General features: G+C 43.2%; 1 protein-coding gene across 2 annotated transcripts in view; it reads left to right on the top strand.

The window, feature by feature from the left end:
- The window catches only part of MMP16 (matrix metallopeptidase 16), a 940897-nt gene that overhangs the window by 861855 nt on the left and 56841 nt on the right, over positions 1–22201 (top strand). For both annotated transcript variants that reach the window (XM_029591617.1, XM_029591618.1), the window contains one exon: positions 5663–5813. In XM_029591617.1, the coding sequence (XP_029447477.1) occupies positions 5663–5813 (151 nt within the window). The remainder of the gene's footprint in view (positions 1–5662; positions 5814–22201) is intronic.

The following is a 22201-nucleotide window of genomic DNA, read 5'->3' as shown; positions in this document are numbered from 1 at the left end:
ATGACGCCACCTCAGGGGGACGCCCCTGAGGTTCGCACCACTGCTGGTACATGAGTCGGAGCCACACCATGCCCGCGCCCTTAGGCTGCTGGGAAACATGGAGGAGTGTGGCGTCTAGCCAGTCTGGGGACGCCAGAGGAGAATGGCATGATGACGCCACGGCAGCCAAACTTCCAACAGGCAAAGAGGGAGTTGCCAAAGAGGTGGGCGTAGTGGAGACGTCGGGCAGCGACGGTCGCAACAGTACCCCCCCTTCAAAGGATGATTTCCTCTTCGGGTACCAGGCTTGGGTTTTGAAGGATGCGCAAGGTGGAACTAATGAAGCATCTCTTTATCTAGAATATTGGCCTGAGGCTCCCAAGAGTTTTCTTCAGGGCCAAAACTTTCCCACTTCAGAAGGTATTCAAAAGTATTGCCTCTTTTATGAACATCCAGGTCCTCTTCGACTTTGTATTCTAACTCGTCTTCTGCATTGATGACAGGTGGATCTTGAGGTTTGGAAGAAAATTTGCTGAGTATGAGTGGTTTCAGAAGTGAAACTTGGAAAGCATTATGAATATCAGCAGCAGTGGATTGAGCTGCTGGGACGTCACTGAACTTCAGTGGAAGTGGCGGTGTTGGGTAACGTCCATAGCCCACGTCAAATGATGACACAATAGTGGATCTTTCAGCTTGATGAGGGGACTCCTTAAGTCTTCCACTAGATGTCTGAGAATGAAGTTGCCTTCTGATCCTGAGTCCACCGAGGCAGGAGTCTGAACCGTGACCGGTCCATACGTCAAAGTGACTGGAAGAGAAAGCGGAGGAGAAGACGCGGTATGGCCTAAGAACAGTCCTCCTGCAGGACTTAAGCCCATCTGTTTTCCGGACGAATGGGACATGTAGAGACATTATGGCTGGGCTGACCACAGTACATGCAAAGGCTGCGCTTTTTCCGAAGTCTTCTTTCTTTGGAAGTTAAATGTCCATGACCAAGTTGCACCGGTTCATCTTTATCAGCAGCAAGAATTACTGGAACCATCCGAGGTGCAGATATAGAACTAGCCTGTTTCAACCCAGGTAACACCTTAGGCCAGAGTTCCTTCACCTTGTCCCGGAGCTGATGATCAATCCGAGTGGCCAAGGCTACTAAATCGTCCAATGAGTCAGGTGTCTCGCGAGCAGCCAGCTCGTCCTTTAAATGGATATCCAGGCCTCTGCAAAAGAGTGTCTTGAGACATTTGGGGTCCCTGCAAAGTTCTGCCGCAAGAGTTTTGAACTCGATGGCAAATTCAGCCAATGATCTGCTGCCTTGCTTCAATTCCACAAAAGCAGAACTGGCTAAAGCAGTTCGAGCAGGGTCATTGAAGACGGATTTAAACAAGCCATAAATCCTTCTATATACTGCAAAATGGGATCCTTGTGCTCCCACAAGGTAGATGCCCAAGACAAGGCTCTACCATCCAGGTATGAAAGGATGTAGGTGGTCTTGGAAAGAGCTGTAGGAAATAAAGATGGCTGTAAGGCAAAATGCATGCAGCACTGGTTTAAGAAGCCTTGGGCCTTCTGAATTTCACTGGAAACGTGGATTGGAGTCGCCAGTGGTACAGCAGTTTTCAAAGTTACCTCCTGTATTTGACCATCTTGGTTGGAAGCTGTGCCTTGAACCTTCTGTGTGTGTAGCTGATGAAATGCTGAAGTAAGTTTCTCCAAGGCGTCTTGCTGCTCCATAATGTGCTGGGCCAGGCCCGGTATGGTCTGCAAGGCATTAAGTTGTGCCGGATCCATGGAGTTAGCAATCTGTTAATGTTTGAGGTAGTTGTGGGTGGATCCTTGGGCCGGTGGCAGATGACCACGCCCCCAGGGGAAGATCCTGAGATGGTCCACCGGTCAGGCTCAGAGTATGGAGACAGACACATACTAGTTCTTTTATTAGACAGTATATGGAACCACCAGAGGTGGCAGTAGTGAGCTGGAACGCCCAGCTGGGCTGTAGTCCCTCAGATACTGGAACAGCGATCCTGGATAACTGAGCTGTAGAGAAACTGAATATAGTGAGTAGGAGGGGTATGCAGAGTTCAGGAGCAGATCCTTGATGGTAACAGTCACACAATAGTCTCTTAGAAGCAGCCCAGGAGCTGGAAAGGATTAGGCCCTCGAGGAGCGAGTACTTGGTTCCAGGGAACACTCTGAGATGGTAACTCACTGGTGTAGTAGGCAGCGATGACTTCCTGGTAGAAGTAGTATTCAGTAGCAAGTCCGAGTATGTGGGCCCTTGAGGAGTGAGTACCGGTTCCGGACTGCGATCTGAAAAGCAAAGAGAAAGCGAGGCCCCCGAGGAACGAGTACCCCTGGTAAGTCCGAGGAGGCAGAGTAGCAAGAAAACCCTTTGCTAACTCGATTAGTTAGCGAATTCAGAGACCTTAAATATCCGGTGGAGATGACGTCACCTCAGGGGGACGCCCCTGAGGTTCATGCCACTGCTGGTACTTGTCGGGGCCATGCCTCGCAAGCGCCCTTAGGCTGCTGGGAAACATGGCGGAGTGCGGCGTCTAGCCGGTCAAGGGAAGCCGGAGGAGAACGGCACAATGACACCACGGCAGCCAAACGTCCAACAGGCAAAGAGGGAGTCGCCAAAGAGGTAAGGTGGGCATAGTGGAGACGTCGGGCAGTGACGGTCGCAACAAGAATATAGAACCCATGATACAGAAGTTTATTGCTTAAATATTATATGGAAGAGAAAGAGCTACTTCCAAACTGCCAGCAGAGATTTCAGGCTACCTTGAAACAGTCTTGAGCTCACTTTTTCTTTTCTTTGTAAAAACAAATCACAACTTTGAAAACTGTCTTCAGTTTACAATTTGTGCATTTAAGTGGGCCTTTAGAGATTTATGAGACTATCTTTTTAAACAGTGTGCGGGAGCCGAACAGTTAATGAAATACTGCCATAATTCTGCCCTGAAAGTATGTTTCAGTATGCACATATATTTGCAATATAGGAGCATGTATACTTTCTCTAACCATTGAAAAAAACACACGTATATTTTACGTGCAAAATAATTTCAACAATTTGCATGTAATAATACAGAATTAAATGTGGAAGCAGATATATTTTAAAATATGTATGAACACCGTTGCACATACTTAGAATCACCAGTTTGCCATATATCCACCAATTCACCCAGACCTTCCACCAAACACTGTAGACAAATAGTCTGATTTCAGTTGTGTGAGTTGATTAGCAGGTGTGAAAGTTCTCTGACAAGTTTGGCAATATATGCGTGTCTACCTCTTATGAAATAGCAACTATTGCGTGTACTTCAGAACCCTGCCTCAAAATACCTCTGGCATGCCAATTTTCCCCCGTTGAAATTTATGCATGATACAGCAGGTACGCACATACTCTGGGTTTATAAAATATCATATATGCATGTACATGCTATAAAAGGTGAATATTAAAAGGCCTATGCAGGCATGAATTAGGGTATGTGTGAATATGTCAGACTGGTGCGCCAAGCACATTTTAAAAGCTGTCCGGATACGTGTAATTGCAGCTGCATGCACAAATTAAAGTTTTTAAAAAGAGGTGGGGGTGTGAGTGGGGCATAGGCATTCCTGGATTTTAACCTAAAATTGTCATTTACATACACTTGTGCACCCTGGGGGCCCCTGCCTCACAAGTTAACTTCTTCTATTTATGACATGTACGTTCTAAAACAAAAAAATCTAGGCAGATTAATGGGGTTTTAAAGGTCAGGGCTAATGGAGGGAAGGATAGCTATTTAACTAGGGGGTTTGGAAGTCTTTTCCATTAACTGGGTGAACTGGGAATGAACTAGTAAAACGGGCAATGGCTTTGGTGTGTGTCCCTTTTAAAATCTCCCCACTTAAGCGGTAGAAGCAGAATTTGGGCGCAGAGGCGCACTCTCACTTAACTTGAGCGCGCATGTGCACGCAGCCAGTGCATGCATATGCGCACGTATGTTATAAAATGGGCATGTCCCTGGGTGTAGGCCGACAAACATTCATGTCGTGCCGCTTTTAAAGTTAACATTTTTATGTGTGCATATGCTATTTTATGTGCATGACCATTGCATAACTCTTTGAACATTCCCTGCTTTGTTGCAAATTTCACAGATACTTTGTACTACAGGCCTAATAGATAATTTTCAAAGGGAATTTAGCTGAATGGTTTCCCTTCCCTTTGAAAATTGCCTATGGGTTTTAAGAACCTAGGAACGTTACACATGCTTTTTCTATCGGCAATGATTTACTGAAAAACAATGCAAATAGATGTAATATTTGTGGTAAAGTGTTCTAAAATGTTGCTACTATTTAAGTTCAACAAAAGATCCCTCCCTTTCAATGTAGGTAAATCATTGAGCCCTCAGTCTTAGACCATGCTCCCTTATCTTTGTAGCTGCTTCAATAAAATAATTGTCTTTAATACCCTTGTAGAGTACTTGGATCCATTTTTTTATTTAAATAGATCCTTTTTTTCTAATGCAAATAATCCCAGGTTAGACAATCTTTCTTAGATTAAGTTGTGTCAAGGGTGTCTGGTACCCACCGCCTACTTTGGCTATGAAATCAATATCTGGATAAGGCATCTTATCACAAACTACATTTTCGCAAACTAGATAAAATTTCAATTTCAGTGATGGACGACAACTTTTTCTCGTACTGAAAATAGAGAATTATCACCATAAAAAAGCTCTTTTTCCACACGTTTGCTTCAGCTATAGGAAACCAATAGGTAAACATGAACCAATATCTATAAATATTTTAAAACAGAATTCCTTATCATGTTGGAAATAAAGTGCTTGATTTTCAAAGATATTTATGTGCATAAAACCATCAGTTCTATGTGCATGAGTGACACTTTGAAAATCAATTAGAGGATTGTAAAAGTATGTGTGAATCCCCATTTTTGCATATTTTACTTACACCAGGAAGAGGCATTCCTGGGGGCAGAGTTGAGGGCAAGGAAAACATGTATTTGCATACTTTTGATTTTCAAACATGTGCACAAATTTACAGGCAGAAAGCTACACCCCCACAAAAGCAGGTGTAACTTTCTGCACGTACGTATATGTATGTAGGTATCACAGCAACTCATGAATTTTCAAAACAGACTTATATACGAGTCCATTTTGAAAATTCAGACTAAAGTTTTAGTTATAAAACTACTCTCAAAATGTATAAATTATCTAGATACAAATAAAATAAAAATGTTATATATAAATATTGTTTGGAAATAATCAAAGGTTTTTATGTGAATAAGTGGATTTTCCCATGTAAAAACATATTTTGATAGTCCCTCCCATATCATGCATACATTTACGAGCATGAAAATAGGCGAGTGAAAGTATACATACATTTTTCATTTTCAAACTTTGTTGCTGGTGAAAAGTAAACATATACTAATGTACACTCCAGCAGCAGTTTTAAAGAGAAAGTTTTAGTAATGAGTTTCCCTTTGAAAATGAGCCTGCAGTCCAGTATGTATGAAAAAATCCTGGGACTTCAAGTCCCATGGGGAATTTGAAAATGGTGCTGCACATTGCAAAAAATACTCAAAATTACCTCAGCCATGGTGATTGCAAATTCCTTGACAATGAAACACTTTATTACTATGTTCAAATTGGAGGATTCTAAACCATCTGCCTTTGTTTCTGTTTAGGTAATAAGTTTTGGGTTTTCAAGGATACTACCCTTCAGGCGGGGTACCCTCATGATTTGATGACCCTTGGCAGTGGAATTCCTTCTCATGGAATTGACACAGCAGTTTGGTGGGAGGATGTTGGAAAAACATATTTCTTCAAAGGAGACAGGTTGGTACAAGTCTTCTGAAAAAGTATATATTGGTGATATAAAATAGCAGTTGGCAATTAATGTTTATTTATTAATCTATAAAACAAATTAACGTTTATGAAAAAATATAATTTGTCATCTTTCCAGGAATTATCAAGACCATATCTAAAACCATCATCTTAATGATATAGAGGTCTATAAACAAAGGGGTTTGTATGGATATCTTTGGAGTTAGTCAGATAGGGGTGTACGGGGGTAAAAAATGTTTTGTTTTTGGGAGTTTTTTTCCCTCACAAATTTTGTTTCATTTAATGTTTAATACATTTCTTTTGTTTAACATAAAAAACCAAAAACAACAACAAGAAAGAAACGGGGCCTCCCAAGCCTTCCTGTCCATATTATCCATCCCTACCTCCCAGAAAAATGCCGGGACCAGGATCCCTCCTAGGGATCCACTGACAGAGCCTAGGCCCAGACTGAGGCCTCACCCTTGCATAGGCCGAGGACACAGTATGTTGCTGCAACCTCAACCTAGACTCTATGTAAGGCCGAGGCTTAGAGACCTAGTCTCGATGCATCAGCCTAGGCCTGAGATAGGGATCTAAGCCAGATGTCAGGGCCTCAGCCTTAGACTGGTAGCAACTCCTGGGCCTTGTTTAGGCCAGGGCTGGGAACTGATGCATGGGCCTTAGCCTAGACAAGAGGCTCGGCTTAGGCATTGGAACCTAGTCAAAGAGCACTGGCTGGTAGGTCCTCTTCTTGTTTTCTTTCTTTACAAATGATGTCATCCTCAGCAGAGGATGTAAGTTTGGAATAGTCTGGTCTGGTCCCAGGCTTTCATATAGTCTGAAGACCAGGCATTGGAAACTGAGCTCTGGAACTGTCCCCAGTGTCAGGACTTCCCCTGAACTGAGACCCAGGCATCAGTACTTGGTCTCCAGGCTGGGCCCTAGCAACTGGCCTGGGCCTGGGCTGAGGCCCAGGTATCAGGACCATATATCTGATCTGGCGAGGCCAAAGCCTCAGGCTTGTGGTAGGCTGAGGCCAAGGTGGCAATCACAACCTTGGCCTAGGCTCTATGCAAGGCCAAGGCTTGGAGGCCTGGTCCTATTGCATTGGCCTAGGTCTGATACCTGGGCCTAAGCCAGATGCCAGGGCCTGAGACTTGCCCAGGTAGTGACTCCTGGACCTTGGTCTAGCTGGAACTTGGGCCTAGACTCAGCCAGGACTCAGTCCAGAGACAATGTCCTGAAGCCTGGGCCTGGGTCCAACACCATGCTCAATGCCAGGGCCTGCTCCAGAGGCTGGATCCCAATGCCTGAACCTCAGCCCAGGTTTATGCGCAATACCGGGGCCCAGTTCAGAGGCTGGGTTGCAATGTCTGGGCCTTGTCACAGGCCCTGGCTTGATGCTGCAGTCTGGTCTGTAGGCCTGGTCCTGATACCTGGACCTCACAGGTCTGAGACCGGGATCTGTTCCAGAGGCTGGGACTCAATGCCAGGGCATTGGCTTATGATCAGGCCCAGGCCCCTAACCCAGGGCACTGACTGGTAGTTCCTCTTCTCTCTTTGCAAATTATGGCATCCACTGGGGCATACCAGAGTAAATTAACTTTGGTGCATCCTCCTGAGCAGAAGGTGCCATTTTGCTGAATGGCAACAGTCTGGCCTTTGCCAGGCCTCTGGCCTAGACTAAGGCCCAGACATCATGATTCGGCCTCCGGATGGGACCTGGGTGCCGGCCTAGGCAGAGGTTCGGGCTTTGAGTCCTGGGCTCTGGACAGTGTCCTGGTATTGGGCCTTCTCCTGGGCCAAGGTCCAGGTGTCAGGGCCCATCCCCCATACCAGGAACCAGTATCATACCTGGGACCAGGTTCTGGCTTAGGTGAAATGTCCAGGCATTGGGACACATCCCAGTCACAGTTTTAGATACCCAACAGATCAGGTAAGTAATTTTTTGGGGGCTCTTGGCCTTTCCTCAATTCTCAGTCTTGGTCTTGATGTTGGCCCAGGCCTAGGCTGAGACCTCAGTCACACTTGCACATATGTCTTAGCTCCTACTTTGGGCATCAGTCTATGCATTAGGTGATGCCCCAGCTTCGTTCCTAGGCCGAGGCACTGACATCACACTCAGACGTAGATCACGGACCCAGTTTTGAGCCTCAGTCTATGCCTTAGGCATGGTCCTGGCCTCGGGACTAGGCATAGGCCTGACCAGAAGTTTTGACCTAATTAAACAAATAAGGTTCTTTTAATTTGGGGGTTCCTCAATTTTTAAGGGCCTCCTGAATAATACAAATTGGCCCTCATTCGTTGTGTTTTGCAAAGTTGCTTAAAACAAATTCACATCCATATAGCCAGATAAACCCCAGTGTTTAAATATTTGTCCTCTTTAACCATTTAAATTTTATCCAGTTAAGTCATTAACTGGATAAAATTTATCTGGATAAAATGGAGGTGTTCTGAGTAGGGATGTGAATCGTTTTTTGATGATTTAAAATATCGTCCGATATATTTTAAATCGTCAAAAATCGTTAGGGCCACGATACAATACCAATTCCCCCGATTTATCGTCAAAAAATCGTAAATCAAGGGAAGGGGGAGGGCAGGAAAACCGGCACACTAAAACCCCCTAAAACCCACTCCCGACCCTTTAAATTAAATCCCCCACCCTCCCGAACCCCCCCCCCAAATGCCTTAAATTACCTGGGGGTCCAGCGGCACACTAAAACACCCTAAAACCCACCCCCGGCACACTAAAACCCCCTAAAACCCACCCCGACCCTTTAAATTAAATCCCCCACCCCAAATGCCTTAAATTACCTGGGGGATCGTAGCGGCGGTTCGTAGCTTAAATTACCCCTGGGTCCGTAGCTAAATCAGGGGAAGGGGGAGAGCAGGAAATCCGGCACAGTAAATCATGGTGTCTTCAGCCGGCGCCATTTTGCAAAATGGCCGCCGCAAAATGGCGGCGGCCATAGACCAATACGATTCGACGCAGGAGGTCGTTCCGGATCCCCGCTGGACTTTTGGCAAGTCTTGTGGGGGTCAGGAGGCCCCCCCAAGCTGGCCAAAAGTTCCTGGGGGTCCAGCGGGGGCCCCTGGAGCGATCTCCTGCCGCGAATCGTTTCCGTACGGAAAATGGCGCCGGCAGGAGATCGACTGCAGGAGGTCGTTCAGCGGCGGTCTGGAACCCTCGCTGAACGACCTCCTGCAGTCGATCTCCTGCCGGCGCCATTTTCCGTACGGAAACGATTCGCGGCACGAGATCGCTCCAGGGGCCCCCGCTGGACCCCCAGGAACTTTTGGCCAGCTTGGGGGGGCCTCCTGACCCCCACAAGACTTGCCAAATGTCCAGCGGGGGTCCGGAACGACCTCCTGCGTCGAATCGTATTGGTCTATGGCCGCCGCCATTTTGCGGCGGCCATTTTGCAAAATGGCGCCGGCTGAAGACACCACGATTTACTGTGCCAGATTTCCTGCTCTCCCCCTTTCCCCAATTTAGCTACGGACCCGGGGGTAATTTAAGCTACGGACCGCCGCTACGGACCCCCAGGTAATTTAAGGCATTTGGGGTGGGGGATTTAATTTAAAGGGTCGGGGTGGGTTTTAGTGTGCCGGGGGTGGGTTTTAGGGGGTTTTAGTGTGCCACTGGACCCCCAGGTAATTTAAGGCATTTGGGGTGGGGGATTTAATTTAAAGGGTCGGGGGTGGGTTTTAGGGGGTTTTAGTGTGTGTTCACGATTTTAACGATTTTTCACGATAATCTAAACACCCAAATGGCGACGATACGATTCCCTCCCCCTCCCAGCCGAAATTGATCGTTAAGACGATCGAGGACACGATTCACATCTCTAGTTCTGAGGGTATTCTGAGGAGGCGTTAACTTAGCTGAATACATATCTGGCTTACTCCAATATTCAATGTTATTCAGCTAAGCATGAATGTGCCTAAAAACAGAGTTAAAGTTATCTAGGTAACAGCTCTATACAGATAACTTTACTTTAACCAGGTAAATTCAAATGATATAGTCAGTTAAGTGGCAAAAGTGAAATTAAAAATAAAAATGTTAGTGAGCTTATAGGCCTTATCCCCCGTGTTCCCACCCAACTAAACATTTTAAACTAATGTCAACCATTGTGCCTGATCCTCCCCCTCTTCATAAAACCTTCAAAAAGATAGGAGCAAAGTTGCGGGCCCTCTAGTCCCAATGAGTGGCCCCAACCCCCTCTATAGTTTCTTAAAAGATATTAGCCTCTAGGCCTCCTTCTCAAATTTATCCTCTACTCAGTTCCCAGTAACTCCAACTCGAACTCTCCTGCCATACCCACTATACCCAATCTCCCCACTGCCACCTGAATGCCAGGACTAATGTGGGTTCTAGTGTTACTGTGACAGCAATGCTAGAAGGGAGGAGTGTAGGGTCAAGGAGGGTAGCCAGAGGGGGTTTGGGATTGCTCATCAAGCTGATAGGCCTGCATATTTGTTACTGTCTTCTAGGGGCCTTGGTGGAGAGAAGGATTATTGTCAAAATACCTGACATTAGTTAAACATGTTTTAGTGAGGTATGGGGCTAGGCAATCAGACCTGTAGGCTCCCTAGTTTTTTTTTTTTTTTATTATTTTTTATTCAGTTACTGACACTTATCCAGCTACATCATTTAAATATAGCTGGTTAAGGTAAAGTTATCCTGGTACACATATACAAATAACTATGAAACATTACTGGCATTGTTCAAACTTATAGGCGGATAATTTTATTCAAGGATATTCAGTAGGATGTTTAGCCTGCTGATTACCCCTGATAACTTATACATTGTCTTCTGAATAAATAATGCTATATATTCACTCAGCAATATTATTTCTTACTCAGTTTTACTTCAATGTGCCCCCTATTTTCTTCTAAACATCCAAGTTAGCTTTCTATTGTAATTCACTGCCACAGCAAGCCTTTATTAATATCATAACATTTCAAATATATTTTATAATTTTTCCTCAATTTCCTATTCTTTTTTTTTAAAAAACAATTATATAATTTTACAGTACTTTATTCTCTGGTTTGATAAGAGGGTTTTTTCTATTAAATTTCAGTAAAGACCTAGAGTGCTTCTTGTTCTTTCTTCATTCGATAGATTTTAAGGGAAAATAATCAACTATAGAGACCTGATCAAGCCTCATGAAACATCAGTCTACAGTTTGGATGCTGGTAATACATTTATCAGAAGCACACAATGACATATTTAGGATCAGAAGAAGTTGAGAGTATTGAATCTTAACAACTCTGGTTATTGTAATGACAAATCTTATACCTTAAAATAAAACACAGAAACAGAGGGCTGGATTTACCAATATCGCATGGTTAATGCATGACTAATGCATGCGTTAGTAAAAGGGGTGTTTCCATGCAAATGAAGTACTTTCTGCATAGCTGCAAATTTTTCATGATCTGCGATGTTTTCGCGAATCACAAATACATTTTCGCGATTCACGCTGCAATTGACTTTGCGAAAAGAAAACACCGCAGTCAGTGAAAAAAAATAAAAAATACCGCGTACCGCAATAATGTGACATGTATAAAAGGTCACTTCCTGCCCCTCCTCCTTTGAGGGTTTGGAAGGAGTTTTGTAGTGGAAGTAGGTTTGTGGCTTAGGAGGTATTGGTGGTTTAGATATATTGATTATTGGATGCGGAGTCGTGTCTTCTGTGTTTTCATCTGTTTGCCTTAATCTGTGTCATTTGTCATATCTGTTGGAGTGAAAGGTGGTTTGTTACTTGTTTGTCCTTATCTGTGTGGAGGAGGAGGAGGAGGAGTGTGGTGATGGTGGTGAGGAGGAGGAGGAGTGTGGTGGTGGTGAGGAGGAGTGTGGTAGAGGATGGAGCATGACAGGAGTGGGAGGAGAGGACAGAAGAGGGGAGTTGAGAGTAAAGGGAGGAGGAGGGAGAGGGGGAGGGAGGAAGAGGGACCTAGTGGTAGGGGTATGAGGAGTAGGAGCAGGGACAGGGGTAGTGGGAACGATAGGCAGGAGGGAAGTGATAGGAGGGTGGGAATGGGGGAAAGGGTGAGGCAGTAAATTCTTGTTTCCTAATACCCTATTTGTGGGGCTCCATGCTTGCTTTGTCCTACAGCAGGTGTGCTGCTATTAGGATGTATAGCATGTCAAGGGCCCCTAAACAGCGACATTTATGTCAGCAGTGTGTATATGGTAGGTCCGTAACATCACGGTCCTTAAAGATTATATACCTGTGTTCGGATCGTATGCATCATGCACTCTAGTCTTTGTGTACGGACATATCTGCTCAACCTGACCTTTTATATAGGTACGCATTCCCAATAACATACATGGTGTAATCTGCCTGGCCCTGAATGTGCACAGCTGACTGGAAGTGATCATGAGAAGTATCATGAACGTCATGACCTCAGGGACACCTGTGGAAGTGAGCTGCCCTTACATCACAGTTGTAGAATCACCTTTGACAATGCCATTAACCATGGCTATACCTAATATGTGTAGGCTGTCCACTAGTGAAGTGAAGTGAGCAAGCCATGCCACATACAGGCCATACTGTGGCTGGTGTGAACCTCGAGCTTGGCAGCCCATAGCAACTGGTTGGGTGCAAGAGCCATTCCACCACTTAAGATTACACTATGAACCACTGAGGCCTGGTGTGATGGGGACATATCACTCCATCCAGACAGGCGTATACATCACATTTGTGTGCCATTACAGAGATAAACATTGCAAATATGGTAGATGTATGGAAACATATTTCTTACCTACAAGCCAACCATCACCTTACAGGCCAGCTTCAAATTTGCGAAACAGAGATAATTGCCTGAGTATGAAGGAATAGTGCGCTGATCCCGGAAACCTGGACATCACTGAGAGGATCCGCATTCCAGCATCACACACCACTTGCACGTTGAGGGAGTGGAACTGCTTTCTGTTGCGGTAGGCTGCCTCCAGGCGATGGGGTAGAATGATGGCCACATGAGTGCAGTCAATAGCTCCAATGACATTTGGAAAGCGGGCAATGGCATAGAAACCACGCTTGAGGTCCATCAGGTCTTGTCGGTTGCACGGAAAACTTATGTATCGAGGCATGTTTAACTGTTTCAATGACCTGGTTCAGACACCGTGAAAAGGTGCTCTGTGACATCCCACTCACGACAGCTACAGTGGATTGGAAAGAGCCACTTGCTATGAAATGCAGGGCGGCCAAGAGTTTGGTGAGGCCGGGGACAGCACGGCTCTTTCGGGTTCGAGGGTCAAGAGCACCTCGTATGTCTTCATATATTTGCAGGATGGTACGAGAGCTGAGGCGATACCTGGTGATCACAACGTCCTCTGGCATACCCAGCAATGAGATTCATGGAAGATAGATCCGCTGCCTGTAACTGTGGCGACGTCGACCCACGTCCTGGCGTCTACGTTGGGCCTGCTCAGCCATGGAGTGAGCCTGCCCCATACACTGGGAATGTGTAGATGGTGTTGGGAACATAAACCTACTAGGTGTGTAGGGATTGGTTACATTCATTTTCGCTCACTGCAATAATATCACTGTGTGCGCTACACGCAGTGATACAGCCTATCGCAATTGAAAAAGGTGTAGTTATTGGCTGCGTTAGGAGCCGCGCTAACAGCGCAGCCATTTCGCGATTTGTGGTAAGTCCGCCCTACTTTACATTTGTTCCGCCCCAACTCTACCCCTGAATACTAAATTTAAAATTTGCATTCTCAGACCGCGATAATAGCTGTTAGCACGGTGTGCGATATTATCGCGCGCGAAATGGCCGTATCGTGTCCGATAAGTCCTTAGAAATTAGCCCCCAGAGTTTGATGGCAGATAAAAATAAGATCTGCCCAAATAATTTCTTTGTATCATAGACATCAGTTGCTCTCATTTCTTTGCAATTAGTGATCCTCTGTTTATCCCATGCTTTCTCAAATTCAATTCATGCCTCTACCACCTCCCCTTGAAGGCTGTTCCATACATCCACTAACGTTTCCATGAAGAAATATTTTCCGATGTTACTCCTAAGTCTATCTCTTTTGATTTTTATACCAAATGTCATGCTATTAAACTGTAGTTCCATGGCCACCACAGATGCTAACAGAGTACTAACAGAAAGTCAAATGGCTTAAGAACAAATAAGTAAATTATTTAAGAACAAGAGAGTCCTTATGACTGTAGCACAAAAATTATTACACATGATGCAGTAAACAAGGAAAGAAAGAAGCTATAATGAAGAGAGAGTGCCTGGAGAGAGAGGTAGGTAGGAGAGGGTGGAAAAAAAGGGGAGGTCAAAGTGGAGCATAAAGTAAAAAGAAAGCATAAAAAGAAAAATATAGGCAAAATAAAAAACATAGCATACGGGCCTGATTATTATCTAAGGCTTTTCTCCCATTCTGTGTCTAAGGGAAAAATGCTTAGTAAATGAGGTCCTAAGATGGTGACTTTCAAAGCAGCATGCAGGTGCACATTGGCGCATGAGCATTGGCACGCGCCCAGAGACACGGCGATTTTATAACTTGCATGCACATATATGCTCATGTTCTAAAATAGCCTGAGCATGCACATGTGTGCACCTAATTTTAAGTGGATAAATGCTTAGTTGCATAAATCCTGTTTCAACCGCATAAGTCAGGGTATTTTAAAACCAGTGTACATCCACACCATGACCAGCTTCATCAGTTCATCCACCAGTTCACCCAATGTTGAACTAGGTCCTTTTTTAATAGTCTGCACTCCATCCAGTTACCCCAGACCCTTTACACCTCTCCAAAATGGATGGTTTGGGTTTTTTTACAACTTAAACTTCCTACATAGCAGAAGTAAACTTACACGGAAATGGATTGGGAATGTGCCGGGGCGCATAAGTGTTTATGCGCACATCTATTTGCCACACCCTGAAATGCCCAGATCACACCCACACCATGCCCCTTTTAGAAATCGAGTGAGATTTACTTGTGGCAGGAGATACGAGCACATCTCAGCAGCTTTTAAAATTTGATGAGTGCACGTGAGCTTGACTTGTGCGCACACCTTCCAATTTTGGTGCATGCTGTTTTTAAAATTCACTTTTAAGTGTAAAAAACAAAAAACCCAACAAAAATGTATAGCCGTATATAGGAATGCTGCCGATTGGCCCTGAGACTAATGCCATTTTGACAGCACAATTGGTGCCTTTCTTGGGGCTGCTTGATGCCACTTTTAAAGGGATTTCAGCAAGGAAGGAATGATTGCTGCCCCATTCTTCCTGGAAGACCCACACAAAAGTGGTAAGTGGATGCCAGGGAAATCTCTGCTCTTCAAATATTTGCAGTGGGGTGGAAGGCAGGATCGTATGGGCCCCGTGTTGCCTTTCTAGGCCTGAATCAGTCCCGCCAGGTAGGCACGGGCCCTGGCTTATTGGCATAGGGTGTTGGTCATAGAGGCCTGGGCAGGCCCCAAGAGACTCCAGGAAGTGGAAGTGAAGGCCTAGGGAGGCCATTCTGTAAAAAAAAAAAAAAGATTTAAAATGAACCAAAATTTTGGGGCATTTTCAGGCAAAGCTATTGCTGATTTGAATGTGCCTTAATTTTAAATGAATGTACTTGTTTAGAAAGGATAGTAGACCACATATTGTATTGATGATCCATTCAAACAGAAAGAGCCACTGAAACATTATGGGCCTATTTAAAATGATGCATTAACACATTTTAATGCCAGTTATTTTCCACAGGATTTACTAAAAAGTTATATCTGAGCATCCTGTTTTAGTAAATCCTGCATTTATACCAGGAACATATATTGCTGCAGGTAGAAATGCATGTGCATTATGAGACACAGCAATTCACTTACCTGGCTTCACCAGGTCATAATCTTAAAGAGCCAGCAATTACCAAATGATTCTCATTCCGTTTCTCCCCCATTACAGATGTAAATCTCACAGCCACATTGTCTGCACCCCAGAATAAAATTCCCTTTTGTTTTCCTTGCCCAGGTCATCACCCTCTTGCTCCCAGAAGGAAGCCTACTCTCTAGCTCACAATCCACCCCCTCCACCCAATATACAAGTCCTGTGCCCTTTTCTCCCTAGTAGTTATGCCCTTACCAGCAGGAGCTCCTTAGATCATAATGGAGAAGAAGTGATCCCTCGCATTTAAAGGACAAAGAGGGATCACTATTGAGGTGAAATTTCTAAGGATTAATGCAAATCATATTCACAGACACATTATTGATTTCTGTATTACTCCATTTTAGTATTAATGAGCTGCTTTGCTTATGGGTACATGTGATGCAGCTCATGAATATTTTTCTCGCATTGGGCTAGATTGTTTTGGCAATATCAGGAAAGCTCATGTGAGCATTACTGGTAATGCATGATATCTTGGTTTTAAAGTGCATGGTGATCCCCAGCCTGAGCGATTAAATCAAACCCTGTTAAATGTGCTGGGTACTCCAGATCCCCAATGGAAACATCAATGAAGCCAGCATGTAAGCAGGTGGGTTCACACCTATAATTGAACAAAAATGATGGTATAGGATATTCTCCTTAATATCTCATGTTTGGTAGAGAGACCCCGTTTCCTGTAAATGTATAACCTGATGGTAACTCCGCAAGAAATATCTCAAGTATACTGAGGACTTGAAAAAGCAATTGAACCTGACATTTTGGATTCCTGTCTGTGAAGCAGTAGGAAGCCAAAATGCCAATAATAATGCTAATGTTAAGAATTATGAACTGAGTGATGAGGATCAGGTACTGGTGAAGACATTAGATATCCCAGGAAAGCATAAGTTTGCCAACCAGTGGCACAAAGAACCATATCTCATTTTCTCCAAGTTGCCAACCTACCTGTCTCAAAAGCCTTGGTTGTAAGGTTGTAAGGTTTTCAATACCGTCTATATAGCATGGAAGTTGTCTATATCACATTGAGGCAATTCAACCACCTTTGTTGGCGTTCAACGAGGATCTCATTTTGAGTTATATGATTTAAATGTGTTGATAACAATAACTGTACATCTAAGTGACTGCAAGTGATTGAGAAGACCGAGTGCTCTCCAGGTTGTAGGAGAGACGCTGACTGGCTTGCTGATGCAGTTCACTTTTTTCCTTAAAAATGTTTTATAAATAGTACTGCTAAATAAATAACATTTTTAAAAAATGTAAAAATGTATAAACTATAAAAGACAAAAAATATAAAGTGAGCAATTATTCTAATTCGGTAACTGGTTTTCCCTTTTGCTCATTGGATTTCATTTTTGTGGGATTACCTTGCTCTTTTGTTACTACCGGATTCCATTATACCAGACTTCAGAGTTGTTGCAAACGTAATCAATAGTGATCTGATGGAAGAAATCCACCTGAACTCTTTGTCCAGGAACCACTTGCTAGGGTTCCATTGGGTGAGGATCCAGCTGTCATGTCTCTTGTGGGCACCAACGACATTGGAAAATGTGGGAGGGAGGATCTGGAAGCCAAATTTAGGCTCTTAGGTAGAAACCTGAAATCCAGAACCTCCAGGGTAGCATTCTTTGAAATACTCCCTGTTCCATGTGCAGGTCCCCAGAGGCAGGTAGAGCTCCGGAGTCTCAATGTGTGGATGAGGCGATAGTGCAAGGAAGAGGGATTCAGTTTTGCAAGGAACTGGTGACCCTTTTGGAGAAGGGGGGGGGGAATCTTTTCCGAAGGCCAGGAATGGCCTCCATCTTACCAGGGTGGAACCAAGCTTCTGGCACTAACCTTTAGAAAGGAGATAGAGCAGCTTTTAAACTAGAACAAAGGTGAAAGCTGACAGTCGCTCAGCAGTGCATGGTTCGGAGGGAGGTATCTTCAAAGGATAGTAATGAGCATTAGAGTTAGGGCATCCCAACAGAGAGGTTCCAATAATAAGAAAAGTAGTCAAAGTGCCTATAATTAAAAACTCACCTGAGCTAAAAGATTCCAATGAATCCCTGTCAACTGAAAAGCAGAATGTAAATACAAACAAAAAACTCACTTTGAAATGTTTATATGCTAATGCCAGAAGTCCAAGAAGTAAGATGGGAGAATTAGAGTGTATAGAGTGAATGATGACATAGACTTAATTGGCATCTCAGAGACATGGTGAAAAGAGGATAACCAATGGGATAGTGCTTACTGGGATATGAATTATATTGCATTGACAGAGAGGAGCATCTTGGTGGTGGGGTGGCACTTTATGTCCAGGATGGCATAAAGGCAAACAGGATAAAGACCCTACATGAGGCTAAATGTACAATCAAATCTTTATGGGTAGAAATCCCTTGTGTGTTGGGGAAGAGAATAGTAATAGGAGTATACCACCTGGCCAAAATGATGAGATGGATAGTGAAATGTTAAGAGAAATTAAGGAACCTAACCAAACTAGTAGTCCAGTTATAATGGGAGATTTCAATTACCTTAATATTGACTAGGTAAGTTAAATATCAGGGCATGCTAAAGAGATAAAAGTTCCTGGATGGAATAAAAGACAGTTTTATGGAGCATTTAGTTCAGGAACCGATGAGAAAGAGAGCACTTTTAGATCTAATTTTATCAGTGGAGCACAGGATTTGTTGAGAGAGGTAATGGTGGTGGAGCTGCTTGGCAATAGTGATCATAATATGATCAAATTTGAATTAATGACTGGAAGGGAGACAGTATATAAATGCACAGCTCTAGTGCTAAACTTTCAAAAGGGAAAGTTGGATAAAATGAGAGAAAAAAACTAAAAGGTGCATCTACAAAGGTAAAAAGTGTGCAAGAGGCGTGGTCATTGTTAAAAAATACCATTCTAGAAGCACAGTCCAGATGTATTGCATGAATTAAGAAAGGTGGAAGGAAGGCAAAATGATTACCAGCATGGTTAAAAGGTGAGGTGAAAGAGGCTATTTTAGCCAAAAGATCTTCATTCAAAAATTGGAAGAAGAATCTGTCAAAAGAAAATAGTATAAAGCATAGGCACTGGCAAGTTAAATGTAAGAAATTGATAAGACAGGCTAAGAGAAAATTTGAAAAGAAGTTAGCAAAAGAGGCAAAAACTCACAATAAAAACTTTTATAATTTGTCCAAAGCAGAAAGCCTGGGTCATTTGGACCGTTGGATGATCAAGGGGCACTTAGAGAAGATAAGGCCATTGCAGAAACATTAAATTGTTTCTTTGCTTCAGTGTTTACTGAAGGCGATGTTGGGGAGATACCCATTCAGGAGAAGGTTTTCATGGGTGATGATTCATATCAACTGAACCAAATCATGATGAACCTGGAAGATGTGGTAGGTCTGATTGACAAACTGAAGAGTAATTAATCACCTAGATCAGATGGCATACACCCCAGAGTTATGAAAGAACTAAATTTCAGACCTATTAGTAAAAATTTGTAACTTATCATTAAAATCATCCAATGAACCTGAAGATTGGAAGATAGCCAATGTAACCCCTATATTTAAACAGTGATCCAGGGGTAATCCGGGAAACTATAGACTAGTGAGCCTAACTTCAGTGCCAGGAAAAATCACAGAAACTATTATAGAGAATAAAATAACAAAACATTTAGATAGACATGGTTTGATGGGAAACAGCCAGCATAGATTTACCCAAGGGAAGTCTTGGCTCACAAATCTCCAACATTTTTTTTGAAGGGCTGAATTATCATGTGGACAAATGTGGATGTGGTGTATTTGGATTTTTAGAAGGCGTTCAACAAAGTCCTGCATGAGAGGCTTCTAAGAAAACTAAAAAGTAATGGGATAGGAGGTGATGTCCTTTTGTGGATTGCAAATTGGCTAAAAGACAGGAAACAGAGAGTAGGATTAGTCAGTTTTCATAGTGTAAAAAGGTAAACAGTGGAGTGCTTCAGGAATCTGTACTTGGACCAGTGATTTTTAATATATTTATAAATGATCTGGAAAGGGGTACAATGAGTGAGGTGATCAAATTTGTGGATGACACAAAATTATGCAGAGTAGTTAAATCTCAAGTGGATTGTGATGAATTGCAGGAGGACCTTGCAAGATTGGAAAACTGGCTTCCAAATGGCAGATGAAATTTAACGTGGACAGGTGCAAAGTGATGCATATAGAGAAAAATAACCCTTGCTGTAGTTACGCAATGTTAGGTTCTATCTTAGGAGTTACTACCCAGGAAAGAGTTATAGGTGGCCTAGTTTGTCGGCCCAGTGTGCTGTGGTGATCAAAAAGCAAACAAAGTTAGGAATTATTAAGAAGGGAATGGAAAATAAAATGGTGGCTGTCATAATGCTTCTGTATTGCTCCATGGTGAGACCTCACCTTGAATACTATGTGCAGTTCTGGTCACCACATCTAAAAAGGAACTCGCTGCACTGTAATAAGTGCAGAGAAGGATGACCAAAAGGAAAAGGGGCATGGAATGGCTGGCCTAGGAGGAAAGGCTAAAGAAGTTAGAGCTGTTTATTTTGGAGAAAAGATGACTGAGGTGGGATATGACAGAAGTCTACAATATCATGAAAGAACTTGAACAAGTTAATGCAAATTGGTTATTTACTCTCTCAGATAATAGAAGGACCAGGGGCCACTTCATGAAGTTAGCAAGTAGCTCATTTAAAACAAATCAAAGAAAATTATTTTTCACTCAGTGCATAATTAAGCTCTGGAGTTCATTACCAGAGGATGAACATAAGAACATAAGAAATTACCATGCTGGGTCAGACCAAGGGTCCATCAAGCCCAGCATCCTGTTTCCAACAGAGGCCAAACCAGGCCACAAGAACCTGGCAAGTACCCAAACACTAAGAAGATCCCACGCTACTGATGCAAGTAATAGTAGAAGCTGTTCCCTATGCCAACTTGATAAATAGCAGTTAATGGACTTCTCCTGTGGTTACAGCAGTTGGTATAACTGGGTTTAAAAAGGTTTGGATAAGTTCCTAGAGGATAAATCCATAAATTGCTATTACGGTAATTAATAAGCAATGGTAGCTTATGATCTAGCTAATGTTTGGCTACTTGCCAGTTACTTTTGGCTTGGATTGGTCACTGTTGGAAACCAGATACTGGGCTTGATAGATCATTGTATGACCTAGTATGGCATATCTTATGGGTGTGTTTTTGGTCCAGATTCTTGCCATCCAAATGTTCTCATATAGGGGTATGATTCCAAACTCCCTGAACACATAAGGATTAAGAAAACTTTTCAACTGATTTCCAGGGTTTTCCAGTGGCTTTCCCTGCTTAAAGATTGTATGACTTAGATCTTTTCCTGTCCAGTATGTGGTGGCATGAAGGTCCCTCATGCAAAACATTCAGGTGAATTGTACCCATTTCTGATCCCTTCTGTATCATGAATTCATCTCGCCTCAGGCTTCATCATGGACCTTCCATTTTTCACTGACTGTTTTGCCAATTAGTGATAGTGGACCATTTTTCTAGAATGGTGCACTTTATTCCAATCTCTTAGCTGACTTTGACTCCTCAATTGGTCATCATCTTTGTTAGGAAGGTGATCCATTTAATTGGCATCCCAACCAGATCGAGGTCCCCATTAACTGCCACATTCTGGAGAGCCTTTTTTTTAAAGATTTGGTTATCAATTTACAATTTTCATCAGGATACCATCCTCAGACTAATTGCATTACAGAAAGGATCAACCAAAATATTTAATAGTTTGTTAATGTTATGTCACTTCTCATTAGAATGATTGGACCAGATTGCTCCCTTGGACTGAATTTGCTCTCAACAATCATGTCAGTGATTTCTTCATTCTTTACAGCCTTGGATGACACCCTCTTTGTCTACCCCTTTCTTCTCCAGCCACAGATATTCCTGCAGCTAATGACTTGGTTCAACATGACCAGAAAACCTAGATACAAGTGCACTATAAGTTGGAGAGAAGTGTAATGAAGCAGAAGACATTTTCTGACTGTCATCTTAGATTTGAATCCCAGTTTCAGGTCATTTATAAGGTCTTGTTATCTACAAAGAATCTACATCTGAAGCTTCCCTGTGCTAAGTTTGGCCTCAAGTACATAGGGCCGCATTCCATTACTGAGAAAATCAATCCAATAACACGTGCCTCTTTCTTCCCAGCTCTCAAGATATTGTTGTCATTTCATGTTTCCTTGTTGAAGCTGGCTATGCCAGCTCCTTTGAATATACAAGGAATGCTTCTGGATCCAGTTCCGGTGGATGGCTAGCCTGAATTCAAGATTGAAAAGATACTGGACTCCAGAGTTTCCCATAGCAGAATACAGTACTTGGTTCATTAGAAGGAGTATTACCCTCCATGTGCTTTGTCTTTTGACAACATTTCTTGCACAGTAGTCCAAGAGGCACTCTGGAAGTCTTCCCTCAAAGGAGAGGGACCCCTCTGTGAGGGTTCATTGCTGATTTCCTCTGTCCTGAAGAGTGCACTATGAGCTAATTGGACTATATATATACAGTTCTCTAAG

This window comes from Rhinatrema bivittatum, chromosome 2 (assembly GCF_901001135.1).
Source record: "Rhinatrema bivittatum chromosome 2, aRhiBiv1.1, whole genome shotgun sequence".
Taxonomy (NCBI): Eukaryota; Metazoa; Chordata; class Amphibia; order Gymnophiona; family Rhinatrematidae; genus Rhinatrema; species Rhinatrema bivittatum.
The sequence above is the reverse complement of the archived record's forward strand: the minus strand, read 5'-3'. Positions and strand labels throughout refer to the sequence as shown.